The sequence below is a fragment of the Plasmodium inui genome (genome assembly GCF_000524495.1).
Source record: "Plasmodium inui San Antonio 1 unplaced genomic scaffold supercont1.14, whole genome shotgun sequence".
Lineage (NCBI taxonomy): Eukaryota > Apicomplexa > Aconoidasida > Haemosporida > Plasmodiidae > Plasmodium > Plasmodium inui.
In genome coordinates, this window is record NW_008481848.1 from 453,780 (window position 1) to 468,059 (window position 14,280).

Consider the following 14,280-nt stretch of genomic DNA (forward strand, 5'->3'; position numbering starts at 1 on the left):
TCTATTCCCCTGATCGGTGGTGTTTGAAAAGAAAAAAAAAAAAGAAAAAAAAAGTAATAAAATGTAACAGATTCAATTGAACCATGTAATTGAAGCAAAAAATCATTTTGGCATATCGTCTTCTCCTGGCCAGGTGGACAGTTGGAACACGCGTTCGCTTGTGCATGTGAAGGATCACACCGAGGGGGGAAAAAAGAAAAAATTGAGTAAACCAAAATAGATACATACCTCATGCGGCGGGGAACACACCATCGGCGAAATTTTTCCTCCAGATGACCCCAACGAAGAAGAACCCTACATGCATGCAGATTTGGGAGGAATCCCTCAAACGGCAGAAAGCGGTTCTGTCCTCCAAAACAGATGAGAAAAAAAGAACGTTGCTATTTCGAAGAAATGAGGTTATCAAAATATGTGATTGGTTGCAATTTTGATGAGTACAACAGGGATGGTTGTTAATCTGATTGACATGAGGGCGGGAGGACCCCCCTTAGACGATCTGTGCGTGCCTTCAAGTGGCAACTGGGAAGGACAGAAGCAACAACAGTGGGTTGATGCGCCGATGCGGTGACGGGCCCAAATAGCAGCAAAGAACGGCATGCTGCGTGACAACCCTCGTTTCAGTCACCCCCGGACGCAGAGGAGAAGAGAGACGGGGCCCGCCAGGCCCTTTTATCTCGCCTGTGTGGCGGTCGTCATCTCCATTTTGAAGAAAGGCGCCAAAGGAAAGCTCTACACGTTCGGGTTGCAATTCGCATGCGAGCGTCCACGCGGTGCACACTGTTAAGGGATACTGTTAAGGCGCACAGTTAAGGTACACTTTTTTTTTCTTTTTTTTCTCTGCGCACGGAGGGGTGAAGTTCGAATGGGAAGAGGTCTTCCCTTTTTTGGGACCATTTTGTCGCCCCTCTTGTGTAGCCTTCTTGTCTTCCCTTTTTGAGCATTTCGCCCCGGTGACGCGACGACTTCCCCGCGAGTAACATAGGAACGTATGTGTTCCCATTTAGAAGGAGTACACAAGTGGGGGATGTTTTTTCCCCCCTTGGTATGTCTGATTGGATGAGGTATAGACTACCGCACGTGAACAGAAAAGAGAAAAAAAAAATGGCCAGGGCAGGGCAGATTGAACACCACGTTCTGGGTGTCCAACGTCGCCTCGTTCGGCTTTCAAATTGGTAATTAAAATTGGGGAAGTGACAAAAGTGAAGTTGTTTTCTGGCGGAAGTCACACAAATGAAGTTTTTTTTTTGGAGAAGTCACAAAACTGAAGTTTTTTTTTCGAAAAATCACACAAATGGAGTTTTTTTTTGGGGGATGTCCCTTTGGAGTGCGCACAAGGTGGGACGCTTTGCGCGGTTTGCCCGGGGGTATGGTCTGCAAGGGCCGTGGCAGATGCCGCAAAGCGGGCTCACCTGTAGGGCGCGTTTTCCGCGTCAACACTGGCCGAGTTGGAGCTCTTCTTGCCGATTTTGCCAGTGAGGAAGATGAAAAAGACAAGGACGAGAAAAACAAAGAATATGAAGACGTGGAGTACATTCAACGACTCCCTCGTGATGCAGTGGGGGATATTTTTCAGATCGCATATGCGCGGCTCCTCCATACAGCAGGTAACCTTTTGTATGCCCTCCGAGTACACCTTCATTCCGCTAGTCTCTTTAGGTTGGTGGTAAAAAAATTCTCTAATGATTCCCCTCTTCCTAACGACATAAGTTTGCGCGTCGTATAGTTTAAAAGCCCCATATGCATGCACACTGCAGTTTCGAAGAGAGAGAAATTTGAGAAAAGGGACTTTAAAAAAAAACAAAAACTGATATTTCCCCTCATCATAAATGAGGTTTTTCTCATCGACATGTTTCTCACTTGAACTGATGCTGCACTGTAATTTTAGTCTAGCTTTTATCTGCTCCATGGAGGGGTTCCACAGATGTACGAGAACACCACACTTCTGTGTGTTCCGCTCATCACACTGATCTGAGTACAGGATGTTTATGATCCTCAGTTCGTTCAGAGTCTCTAACTGGAAGATGGTAACATCGTATGGGGGTTCTGGTTCTTCCAGTGGGGCTTCTGCATCTCTTTTGTGGATACGCTCACTTTTTAGAGAGACCCCTTGAGGGTGTATGCCATGCCCTACGATATCCGTCCTCTTGTTGGACAAGCTGATGGTGAATTCGGTTCGGTCCTCCTTGTAGTATTCATATGCAATGAAGTGTTCTATATTTGGATCCTTGAAAAAGCGAACTGTCCTTTTATTAGTAGAAGAATCTTGGTGGTAATTCTTCTTCCTAAAAATGTAGTGAGGGTACTTTCCATTTATAATGGGTAGTTTGGTGACAGTCTCTTGATTCCCTTTGGTTACTTCCTGTGCTTTGTTAAGATAGGACTCTACCGTATTCGATATGCAGTCAGTGTGTTCGATGCAGGTCTCCCATCTGGAGACAGTATAATCATTGTAGCCGATCAGGCCACAAGCAGCATCTGAGTCATCAGACACGTAATGTTTAGGGATGAGTATAGACCTACTGAGACAAGTAGAATCGGTGTATTTGCATTTATCCTGATCATTCTCAATGCACTCAAAATTCAGAGATTTATTGTATGAACATCCATAATCTAGCGTTCCATATTTTATTCCATATAACTGCTCAGGGTAAAATGGATACAATAAGTAGTTATTGTGCAGTGTCGTAACGGAAACGTTATCGAATGCAGAGGATGAATGTGTGATGTAGATGTATTTTCCATCAAAGAGTTCTATCGGTTTGGTCGATTCGCTAATCACATATCTGTATGTCTTCTTCTCCAGATCCACCTGCTGAGTATACATCTGGAAGTAATCAGAAAATGTCTTCTTCTTTTTCATCACAGTGATGTTGAAAACAAGGAAGATATTCACTTCATTTTTAAATTTGAACATAGCATACATTGGGAGAACGTGACGGAGAGCTTTCTTTACTGATACGAGTCTCTCCTGTAGTGGGTCACGGATAATTGTGTCTGTAGCTGGACAATCTAATTCTATTTTCTGTGGAATCGCCTTGTATAGGTCATTTATAGAACCGTTAGAATGTGGCAAATCGTAACAAGAACAACAGATCGAGAAGGGAATATCGTTGAACCCTTCAAAGGTTGGCACTTTGATCTGCTCATAGGTACTGAAATCGTAACTCTCACACTTGTCTTTTCCTTTTTTGTTTTGCTCATCTATCGTGCCTATTCCTAATTCGAGAAACTCTTTATAGCTGAAGGCAGACTTTTGTGGGGCCACGTTTGTATAGACCATTGGGTATGCCACAATAAATTTCGTTTGATGGAGGACTACATAGAACTCCTCTTTCTTGTGTCGGATGAGCAGCAGGATCTTCTGATTATTTCCGATGTTCACCTTGATGTTCGTTTTGTAGTCGCATTTTTCCTGCGCGCTGCATTTGACGAGCTCTTCCTTGAAGCCGACTCCCTCGGCCGCCGCGCTGAGGGGGGCTACCATGGTCTGAACGGGGGCGCAATGAGAAGAAGCGTCAGATACGAGTGAGATAGGCGTGGTGGGGGTGGAACCGCGCAGCAGGGGCGTCAACACATGGAGGGGATTTTACACATGCGGACCCTTCTACACATGAAGGCGCATCCGCACGTGGCGCACCTGCGATCACCTCAAGCTCTCAATCTGACCTAGGCTTCTATCTTGGCTGTGCTCCCCTGCGTGAATCTATACACCTCTGCGCATGTGTGTGTGTACTTTCTTCTTCCTCCTCCTCTTGGGGGTGTGGGTGGGTCCTCTTTACTTCGCTTCACCACTTCGGACGCCGCCTCTTCCCTGTGTGTGCGCTTGTGAGGGAGGAACAGGCGTTCTTTCTATCGAGAAAAAATGCGAGCACTTTTGTTTGGTCTACCTTCTTCTGTTTTGTATTTTTTTTTTTTTTTTTTTTTCTCCTCTTGCAGGGATGGGCAGATGGAGAGGCGCTGTCTGCACATCTGTGGAAATTTTACTCGAACTCATGGAGGTGCGTGTTTTTTTTTTTTTTTTTCGCTTCTCTGTGTGTCTTCTCCTTCCCCTGCTGCTACGGCTTGAGGTCTGATCCATTTGGCCTGCGTTTCTTCGGGGGGAGAGGGGGATCCTTTTCCCCGTCGGCCGATCTGCATTCGCCCGTGCGGCAGCATACACTCGTCTGTGATGATATGCACTCACTTGTGTTTGTTTGTTCGTTTTTTTTTTTCTTTTTCCCTTTTTTTTTTCTCTTTTTTTCCCTCTGACGCTTAGGACGAGGATGCTTCTCCAGCGGGATGTAGACACCTAGCGGGAAACATTGTCCCAACACAAGGAGAAGCTTAAGTGAGGCATTACAGAATTGCCCCTTTCTACATAGCGTGGGAGATGGTGCCACTTAACCTGGACGTATACCTACCGTCGCTCCTTTCATCTGTTCAGCGCGGTGTGTGCAGGTGTTGAGTCCATGCATCTGTCACTCTCCATCCGATACGAAGTGGAAATGAGCGAACAATAGCAACATCCAGGATGAGTGAAAAGGATTTTTATCAAGTTAGCTCTATAGCTCTAGTGTTGTTAGGAGGGTCCTATAAGAGGAGACATGGGGGGAAAATGCCGAACTAGGACGACAAGAAAGAGGAGAGGACAGCGAGAGAGATCACCATTATCGGCGTGGGCACCTCATCAATAGCTTAGGACGAACCACATGGCTACTTCAATTTCTTTCCATTTCCAGAACCTGGAAGGACACATCGAGGAGTCCAGGCGGAGGGTACGTTTGCCACTTGGTTCCCTGGTTGTACCGTGCCCTCACTTGGGCTAAAGCGTCATCTTTTGGGGAGTTACCATGCAGAGTGGCACCATACGGAGGGCCACTTTGGTAGGGCAGTCCTCCTCCCCATACCCTGCTAACCCCTGCACGACACTTTTCCTCCCCCATTTCGCCAAGATCGAGGAGAAGGAAAAACTTATAGCAGCGGAAAAAGGTTCGAAAAAAAAGGACAAAAAAAAAAAAACGAGTCCGAACCTAATGACACATCGGTGAAGTGGCCCCTTTGGAAAGTTCGGATCGAAGTGAGAGACGCGTATCTGTCACCACTTCGAAAGAGTTTTATTTGCATATCTTTCCTCATAAATGGCAAATATGCTCACTGATGGGACTGTTTTTCCCGTGGTGCTTATTGCCGGTGTGCCATCCTCCCAGGTGGAGACGTGAATGCGTCGGGAGCTCCACAGACCCAACCCTGTTACTACGGCTACTGCAGCTTAGTGGTGCCGTCCGATCACAGCTCCGATGATGATGGCTCCGCCTCAAGGTAGGCATTGTTAAGAGTGAGCTATATGTGAACGTTTCAGTGTTGCGCAGCACGTTTCAAAATACATGTCTGCTTCTTTGTGACTCGAACGTTGCCCTCGGTTGGTGGAGGAAGACAAGGCTACTCCGTTCGGCTCGCTGCTTCACTTACCGTTTGGCTCTCCGCTTAACTGACCGCTTTACTCGCCGCTTCCCCCACCGCAGCGACAACGTTAGGAGGTTCCTGAACCTGCACCAGGATGAAGAAATGGAAAATATAAGAAAAAGAATAAGGGAGAGGAAGACCAATGGGGGGAAGACGGCCACTCGGGGTGGACGGACTGCCTCCACCAATGACGGACCCCCCCGTGGAGGTATCCAAACGAAGAGGAGTGCGACGGTCACGAAGGGAAGAAAGCCATCGGAAAGCAGAAGGGGAAGAGGAAACATAAGAGAGCTAATCAATTTGGAAAAAGAAATCATTATTACAAGAACACTGATGCAGAAAAAAAAATCGAGGCTCGACGATATTTACAGTTATACAAGTAGAAGAGAAGAGGTCATAAAAAATTTGAATCTGAGCATGAAGAAGGAGGCGTCCTTTTTGCAGGAGTCCCTGGTGGAAAAGTTTAAGCGAACGGAGGAGCTCATTCGGGTAGGTCTCCCCTGCGCGGTTAGAGGGGTCGAATTGCAGGGGTGTAAAGTGTGACAGTGCAGAGGTGTGAACGTGTAGAAGCGTGAGGACACCTTGCAATCGTCCACTGCACAGACAACACGACACATATTATGGATGACCAAGGAGAGACTCCCCCGCTACCACATACATCAACACACCAACACATCTCTCCCCCTGAACACAGAAATTTGCTGAAATACGAGCGAGGAAAAAGAAGAAAAAAAAACAGGTGCAGCTGCTTAACATCGAGATGAGCAAACTGGAGGTGGAATTCGAGAAGAAGGAGGAGAAGATAAAGGAGATGGACAAGTATAAGAGTTTTCTGAGCAAGCTGGCTAGCACGGAGGAGGAGGCGACAAACGCGGCAACCAGTGGGACAGACGCGGCTGCCAGTTCGACGGGGGAGGCTACCACTGCCGCCCTGTTGGGCGACGCGTCTCGCTTCTCCCAGAAGATGGCAAAGTATACAAACAACTCTCAGCTGCTCATAGACAATTTCAACCTCCTGGAGGAGCAGCACCTGCAGCTGATAGACGACACAGAGAACGCCGAGTACGAGCTAGAGGAGTATCAAAAAAAACTGGAGGAGAAAAAAAAGGATTTCCTAACAAAAAGCAATGAAATGAAGAAAAAAATAGTTCAAATGGAAGAATACATTAAAAACCACATGAATCAAATCGGGGAATATGAAGATGCCATTAGAAACAACCAGAGCCAAATATGTTTCGACAACATTAGCAGCAAAATTGACTTCATCTGCAGTCAGTTTAACTACGACGTGAATACAAATGAAGTTATGAAGAAGCTGCAAATAATGGAGAATAACATGTACGCCTACATTTCCACGCTGACCAAATACACGGGTGGGTGCGCGGAGGTTCTCTGAGGTTTTCGGTGGTTCTCTAAGTTTCCCTGGGGAATCCGAAGGGGATGCACTGCACTGACTCCTCATATGCTACTTACAACGTGGCATTCCTCAGACGCTGTGCCCCTTTACACTGCACTGATTCATCATATGCTACTTACAACGTGGCACTCCTCAGATGTTGCGCCGCTTTACACTGCGGTGCTTTCCCCTCCCCCCCCTTGGCAGAGGAAAACAGCCAGCTCGTGTACGAGTACCAGCGGGAACGTGAGCAGGAGAGGCGAAAGAAAATGCGATTCGAAATTAACCTCGACAGGAAGGGGAACAACCAAAGCAGGCAGCTCAAAAGCACGAAGACTGCGAACAAGACTTTCGGAGCGAATCAGAAGGAGGTACGGAGCGAGGGTGTTACTCAGAGGAAAAAATACACACAAGGGAGAGAGGCACATTGCCACACCGTTGGTACCATTATGAGAAGGCCACTTGGGGACGATTTTTTTTTTTTTTTTTTTTTCTCTCATTCCCTAGTTAGCACAATTTCATCCCATTCGTAGTGTAGTATAGCATAAGGTACCTCCTCGGGGGGCCTCGCCAAGCAGATAGCAGGAAATTGAGCGTCCGTGCCTTTGCCTCCCGGGGGGTTCTGCAACTGCGTGACGCGCGTATGCATGTTAGGCCATAGTCAGCGCAATTCGCACACACGCACGTAGGCATATATACATATATATATAAGTACACATAAGAGTGGCACCCCGCACAGTTCACCACGTGTGAACCTTTTGGGCGTCCCTCACGGAGCACGCGAGCCAGCGCGATTATTTGCATACCTTCTTCTTCCTCTCCCCCTTCTGCTGCTGCTCCTGCTGCTCACTATGCTGCCCCTTCCCCTCAACCACGTGCAGAAAAAGGAGAAACGGGAAAAGCGGGAAAATATTTACACGCTCTTCGAGAAGGACCTCTTCAAGTGAGGAACCGTTTGGGGGAAATTTCACTCTCCCCTTTGCATTGCAGGTTCGAAACGGAAACAAACCGTTGGGTGATGGGACCCCTCCCCAGTTGTGGCTAGCCATCCCCCCGTGGGTAAAGTCACCCCATACGAGGACGGGCAAACGACCACGGGCAAACGACGCGCGAACAGCCGCGCGAACGACACCCCCCCAACTGGACAAGCGACTCTCATCACGTAGGACCACCGAACCATGGACAGACAAAACCAAAAAAGAAACTTCAAAATTTTGTTCGAGAGAAGAATTATATTATCCCCCGATGGTGAAAAGCACACGGACAGGTCGATAAATGGATTTTATGGAGTGTGCCTGATACTACTTTCCCTCTGCATGGTGTGCCTCTCCAGTTTTTTCTTTTTTTTTCCCATGCATCCGTACGCCGCATACTATTATATCGTGACTGTTGGCTCCATCCCCGTGTACATTATGTATAAGTACTTCACGTGGATTTCCTTGCAACTGTTTCAGTACTCTTGATGGGGGGTGCCCCGGCTGGCAAAGCAGGATGGTTACCCTGCGTGGCTACTCTGCGGGAATACCCAGTGCGACTACCCTTCGTGGTTACTCTGCGGGGATACCCAGTGCGACTACCCTTCGTGGTTACTCTGCGGGGATACCCTGTGTGACTACCCTCCGCGGCTACGCTCTGTCCGTCTGTGCGGCGTCTCTTCTGTGCTCCACGTAGACCTGCGCGGTGTATGGGGGGATTATAGAAGCGAGTTGGGCGCGGTGAGAACAGACATGGGCACGCCAATTCTACGCAGTATCAGGCAGGAGCGAATCTCCAGAGAGCACCGCCCTACCTGACATATCGGGTTGAACTCGTTGTCCTGAAAGACGTTGATACTTTTGATCATTTTTTTATCAAACAGATCGAGGGCTGCGCGGGGAGTCCGTATAGAAGGCGGCAAAGAAAGAATGAAAAGAGGGAAAGAATGAGAAAAAGGAAAGAACGAAAAAAAGGAAAAATTTATTAACCCGAATAACAGCATAGGGCAACGTTGCACGTGTCTGATTTTCTCACAGAGGAGAAAAAAATAATCACGTGTGCTTCTTTTTTTTTTTTTTTTTTTTTCCTTCCCTACTATCGTATGATATTAACTCCCAATCCCTCGTCAAATTTTCGCTCGTCGTGGAAGTCGTCTCGTGGTCCTTGACCAAGTCGAAGGAAATTTCAAACGTTTTATCTGCAGTGTGGGGAGAGGAGGCCTCACGCAACTGTATTTTTTATTTTCTCCCATTAGGAGTATTCCCCCTTGCATGAATAGCCAACAAGTGTGCAGCGCGGAGCATGTGTGCAACGCAAAGCATGTGGGCTGCTCCAAATGAGAGGTGCACCAACCTGCGCCGTACGCCTCGCACATCTGCATCTCGACGTACGTGAAGAGATCCCACACGAGCTCCTCAAAGGCGGGGTAGCTAATCTTCGTTTTGGGTGATTGGTGAAACTGCTCGAATTCGATGGTGTAAATTTTTAACACCTCATTTTTAAAATTCTTCAAACTGATGCGATATTTATATAGGCTCTTGTTTGTGATGAATCGCTTGATTGGGTAGAGGGCCTGCAGGGGAAGGGGAAGGAGAGGGGTGGGGGTACTCACAGTGCTGCTCATTGTCGTCGTGGTGGTCTGCGTTGTCATGGTCTGCGACCTCGTTGGGGAGGGGTTCGCGTCGATCCTGATTTGGTATCCCTCCCCATGCGTTGTGGCCTTTTCCTTGAATGGCTTGTCTCTCCATGGTTCAGCGATTCACCTGTCTTATGTACTCCTCCACTTGTTTATTTGCACAGTGCCTACGTGGGGAGGGGTTGTGTGTGGGGGGGGGCAAAGGTATCTCCATAGACAATCAGTGAAGAAGCGAAGCAGTGCAGGAGTGAAAGTGTGACGCATTGATGCAGTGGTGCCGGGGGGAATAAGCCACTGCGCAGGATAACACGTACACACCGTGCGCGCATGTATTGACTTCTATGCCACTTGGCTAGTTAGCTCCTTGTTGAGATGTGCGGATTGTTGGCCGTGTCAGGAGGGGTTCTCTTCCTTACGGGGAAGATTACATAAATGCACAGGGGGACACCCCCTCGACGTGCGATTCTTTTCTCTCCACATCGTGAAGTGTGCTTTGGTGGACTAATCTGTTGCCTTAACCCGGTTTCCCTCCTACCCCGCTCCGAGTATTCGCGCCGAGGCGGTTCGATTTTTTTCCTTTTTTTGTGCCTGTTTTTTTGCCTGTTTTTTTGCCCTCACTTTCGGTTATTCTTTCGTGCCTTACCATACGAGCGTATTCAATTTTCTTTTTTTTTCAAAGTGCTCTGCAGAGGGAAAAAAAAAAAAAATAAAATAAATAAACCTGCATAGGTAGTTGCACAGGTAGGCGTAGAGGCATATGCAGATGTACGTAACGCGCGAGGGAGTGTACGAATGCAGACGAATGCGGACGAAGGCGAACAAAGCCACTTGGCTCATTCGCTCGTTAGGCACTTCCCCCACCTGAGGAGTAAATATTCATTATGTAAAGAATCAGATGTGTGAAGGCTTCGATAAACTCCATTAAGTAGGCTTCCATTTTGCTTCCCCTTTTTTTTTATTTTTCCCGCGTGTCGTGAAGGATGGAGGTAAGATGGGAGTCGGCCTACGCGCTCTGCGCAGAGGCAAAGAACGGATGGGAGATCGACGAATGAAATAATGGACGGACGGGCGAGCCAACGGGGGAACAATCGAACGGAGGAACGAGAGAATGGGCGAACGATCAAACGGGGGATCGATCGAACGAGCGTGACCTTCTGCGCCAATGCCACTCACACATGTGCGTGCTTGGTAGCAGGATGGGAGGGCATATGTTCAATGAATGGGCTCCAGGGGGGATCGCAATGCACCTGCGGGGGCCTATCTGGTTGGCGAGTGCCTCCCTTTCGCTTGCTCTGACCTGCCATCCCCCTCTCACCAGCCCGCTCCTAACCACTCACTCGTGATATCACACCTTTACACTCCTCCAAGGGCCAACGAAGCTTAAAAAAGGTGAACGTGTATAAGCGCCTGCCATATCTTTACGTGGGCATGTTTTTCATCGGGGGGCTTCTGGAGGTGGTTTTCTGTTCCACCAACTTTTATCAAATATATAACATCGGTAAGTGCAAGATTGACAATGCGGAGGAGTGTGTTTACTTATTTTCTTTTTTTTTTTTTTTTTGTACATTTTTGAGCATGTAACGTTTTTTCCGAGTGCATTCCAGGTTATACCTCTTCGCCTTGGTCAGCATAGCCACGCGGGTTGTGCAATTGTCATGTCTGTACAGTTATTTTGTTTTATTTTATTTTATTCTATTTTGTTTATTTATTTTTTTCCTTTTCGTTCCCTTTGTGCGGGCTTGCGCTGTGTAGACGAATGTGCACAAAGGAGTCGCGCCATTTTATCGGCCGCAATTTTGTTTTGCCTCGACGCATACTCAGTGTATGACAAGTGCACCCGGCTTGGTTCAGTGTCACTACGTTTTTTCCATTCCGTTTTCGCCTTTTTGCTCCTTCCTTTTTTGCGTCCCTTCGCGGTTGCCCTTTTTTTTTCCTCATTCCACGTCTACCTTTTTTTTTTCCCCCTCATGTTTGCCCTTCCTTTCGCCCTCTTCCTGCACACCCAAGGCGAAAGCGAAAAAAAATCGGACGAGGACGTATCGGAACTGATGAAAAGATACGAGCTCAGGCAGAAGATTAAAGAAAGTGAGTCAGCCCTATGTGTGTGCACAGTTTGCCTTGACCGTTTTGTCCACTCCTCCCTGCTCTTCCCTTTTGTAGTGGCAGATCGGGGAAGAGGCAAGCTGTGTTCGTCCAATCCTCTGACTCCGTCATGGCCACGTTGAAAGGTGACCACTGCTTACGACTGACCAATTTTGTGCATTTTTTTTTTTTCACCCCTCCCCAGAGGCCACTCAAATTTCAGAAGAATAAACTACAAAGGTGCGAATGGGCGAAGTTGGATGCATGAGCAAGAGAACCAACTTTAGCACACCAGCGTGTTAGTGGCGAACCTTTCCCCACGATTTTGGCCCCCCTCCCTAAGATGATCAGCCCGTTGTATTACCTCCTCGGGGGGGCGCTCTACACCATTTTCTGGTGCAGCATTTCCTGCTGTTACTGCATCTTCCGAGTCATGTACTTTTCACTAACCAGTTACCTAGCCTATAAGTATGGCCAGTCCGTTTATTTTGGGGCGGGGGTGGCCATGTGAAGCAGCCGTGTTGAGGAGTTGTGTGAAGGAGCCATGTTGGGTGGCCACGCGGAGAAGCCTTTCAGGGAAACCATACGAAGCAGCCCTCTTGGGTGACTGAGGTGAATTTACTGTACGCTCCCGCCGGGGCATGACATATGGATGGGCCTAGTTGGTTAGGAATGAAAACAGCCAAAATTGGTTTACGCGTTTTTTTCGCATGACCTGTTCATATTTTTTTTTATTTTATTTTTTATTTATTTTTTTTTCACGGCAACAAATTAATGCGCGTGTGCAATTTTTTTCCATTTTCCCACTGGGGATCTTTTTTTACGCCTGCACAGCAGAGTGGTCATGCCCTTGTGGAGTAAATGTATGCGTTATTTCGCCATTTGGTGGGACTTCCGCGTAACGCATGACGCAGATGGGTGCGGCCGCTCCACAGCTACCCTTTGCATACGATTAGCACCACGCAGGGTGCCTCTCTGGAAATGGCCACATCGGGGAAAATACCCCAACGGGTGGAAAATTTACATAGAAAAAAGTGTGCTTCACGCAGGGGACTGGAGCAGAAGTCACATCTCGGAATTTCCACAATGACGAAGTTACACGTGCACGCGCGTCAGTCCTGGAGCTCCGCGAGGACCTCCTTAATCTGATGATGGTACTCCCGGGCCGCCTGCTGCGGATTACCGCTTTTCGTTATGGCGCGCCCAACGTTGATGAGCAGTCTCTCATAATTTCTGGAGTAACCATTACATAACATTTTTCGCAAGTCGCCATTCTGGGCACCTACCCCTGGTGCTAAGATGTAGCAGTCAGGGAAAAGCTCTCTTATTTTTTTTATTTCATCATAGCAGTTCGCGCCCACAACGAAGCCAACAAATTCATTATTTTCTTCCAAATGTAACTGCTTGGCCATTTTCTGTGCCTCTTCTGCAATTACTACATACGCTTCTTTACCATCGAAGGAAAGTCTATTTTGAAATATGTGCGAATCTTCGTTGGTCGTTTTAATTAGTACGAAGGTGCTATAATGTCGTTTGGATTCTTCGTCAAGGCAGATGTCTCGTAGCATGTGGGTACCCATGTAAATGTTAGCTGTACACGAATCGCTCCTCAAGTAGTGAAATATGAATTTCCTGTAATGCTTCACTGTGTTGCCAATGTCATTCATTTTTATGTCAAGGATGGTTGGAATGTTAAGGTGGTGCAAATAATCGAATACGTTCTTTAAGACGTCTATTCCGAGGGAACCATATGGGAGGTAAAAGGCGAAATTCATTTTGTATGCCAGGGCGTATTGCTTCGTCTCATTGATTATGTAAAAGCAGAAGTGATTGAAGAAGTAAAAAAATTCGTCCCTTTCTTGTGCCTCCTTTGGCGGCGTCTCTGCGAGTAGAATTCGTCCCCCCACTTGTGGGGTGAACAGTCCACCCTGGCTACTACTACCATCATTGCTTAGGTTTTTTTTGACACTGTGGTAGCCATTTTGCTTCTCACTCTGCATGAAGAACTTTATGTCAGCTTCATCCGGGTCCAGCCCGATGCACAGGCTTGTATTCACTTCGCCCCTCCTCTTTTGTAGCTTTATTTTCAAATTCATCTTCGCGACGTTATATTTGGGTCGAATGTCATATCAGAGCATTGTTTGGGATAAATAGGGGCAGCCTTCCCCGTGCGAAAGTTCCTCATATTTCGAAACAACTGTGGAACATCCTCGATTGCTAGTTTTTTTTTTTTTTTTTACCGAAAAATTGCGCACAAGGTGGCTTCTTGCCAAACTAATATGAACAATTTGAACAACAATGAACAGGTGTCTAGCCGCGCCGCTGAAAATCGCCTGAACAGGTCATTTTTTTTTTTTTTCTAGCTAACTAGAAGTGAACTCTGCTTTTTTTTTTTTTTTCCTCATTTGACACAATACCACGCTAGTGAAATACTTTGCAGGAAAATGGAACATACTGGGGAGGATCACAGATTGGGTGGAAATGCAAAGAGCGAAATTACGAGAATGGGCTGATTTCTTGGTGGGTCATCCTCATGTATCCTCTCAAAGGGCACACTCACGCATTATTACGCTGTGCAGACAAATGTGGAGGTCACCTTAGGAGAGCACACGTGTAGACGGCCGATGACTAAACCGAATGTTCATGTTCATTGTGCGAATGAGGAGAAAAGATAGACCTCTTGGCAGGGGAAAAGCTTTACCCTGTTGGACAGAGTCACATAACCTTGACAGCGTCATGGAAAGGGGGA

At 47.2% G+C, this 14,280-nt stretch overlaps 6 protein-coding genes across 6 annotated transcripts; 3 read left to right on the forward strand and 3 right to left on the reverse strand.

Annotated features, from left to right (window-relative positions):
- Nucleotides 1-1,405: 1,405 nt before the first annotated feature.
- C922_03443 (hypothetical protein) lies at nucleotides 1,406-3,484 on the reverse strand (the record flags this gene model as incomplete). Its single annotated transcript, XM_008819035.1, has 1 exon — nucleotides 1,406-3,484. The coding sequence occupies one exon, from the start codon at nucleotides 3,482-3,484 to the stop codon at nucleotides 1,406-1,408; it is 2,079 nt and encodes a 692-aa protein (XP_008817257.1).
- A 1,026-nt stretch (nucleotides 3,485-4,510) lies between these two features.
- C922_03444 (hypothetical protein) lies at nucleotides 4,511-7,785 on the forward strand (the record flags this gene model as incomplete). The annotated part of the gene is made up of 8 exons (XM_008819036.1): nucleotides 4,511-4,534; nucleotides 4,719-4,754; nucleotides 4,932-4,968; nucleotides 5,187-5,298; nucleotides 5,502-5,931; nucleotides 6,137-6,815; nucleotides 7,046-7,209; nucleotides 7,720-7,785. The coding sequence occupies 8 exons, from the start codon at nucleotides 4,511-4,513 to the stop codon at nucleotides 7,783-7,785; spliced, it is 1,548 nt and encodes a 515-aa protein (XP_008817258.1).
- A 231-nt stretch (nucleotides 7,786-8,016) lies between these two features.
- On the forward strand, nucleotides 8,017-8,301 carry C922_03445 (hypothetical protein; the record flags this gene model as incomplete). Its single annotated transcript, XM_008819037.1, has 1 exon — nucleotides 8,017-8,301. One exon carries the CDS (start codon nucleotides 8,017-8,019, stop codon nucleotides 8,299-8,301), a length of 285 nt encoding a protein of 94 aa, XP_008817259.1.
- Nucleotides 8,302-8,463: 162 nt separating this feature from the next.
- C922_03446 (hypothetical protein) lies at nucleotides 8,464-9,437 on the reverse strand (the record flags this gene model as incomplete). Its single annotated transcript, XM_008819038.1, has 4 exons — nucleotides 8,464-8,511; nucleotides 8,628-8,704; nucleotides 8,910-9,011; nucleotides 9,167-9,437. The coding sequence occupies 4 exons, from the start codon at nucleotides 9,435-9,437 to the stop codon at nucleotides 8,464-8,466; spliced, it is 498 nt and encodes a 165-aa protein (XP_008817260.1).
- A 1,068-nt stretch (nucleotides 9,438-10,505) lies between these two features.
- On the forward strand, nucleotides 10,506-11,818 carry C922_03447 (hypothetical protein; the record flags this gene model as incomplete). The annotated part of the gene is made up of 4 exons (XM_008819039.1): nucleotides 10,506-10,637; nucleotides 10,818-10,947; nucleotides 11,457-11,534; nucleotides 11,739-11,818. 4 exons carry the CDS (start codon nucleotides 10,506-10,508, stop codon nucleotides 11,816-11,818), a joined length of 420 nt encoding a protein of 139 aa, XP_008817261.1.
- An 825-nt stretch (nucleotides 11,819-12,643) lies between these two features.
- C922_03448 (orotidine-5'-phosphate decarboxylase) lies at nucleotides 12,644-13,627 on the reverse strand (the record flags this gene model as incomplete). Its single annotated transcript, XM_008819040.1, has 1 exon — nucleotides 12,644-13,627. One exon carries the CDS (start codon nucleotides 13,625-13,627, stop codon nucleotides 12,644-12,646), a length of 984 nt encoding a protein of 327 aa, XP_008817262.1.
- Between the last annotated feature and the right edge of the window lie 653 nt (nucleotides 13,628-14,280).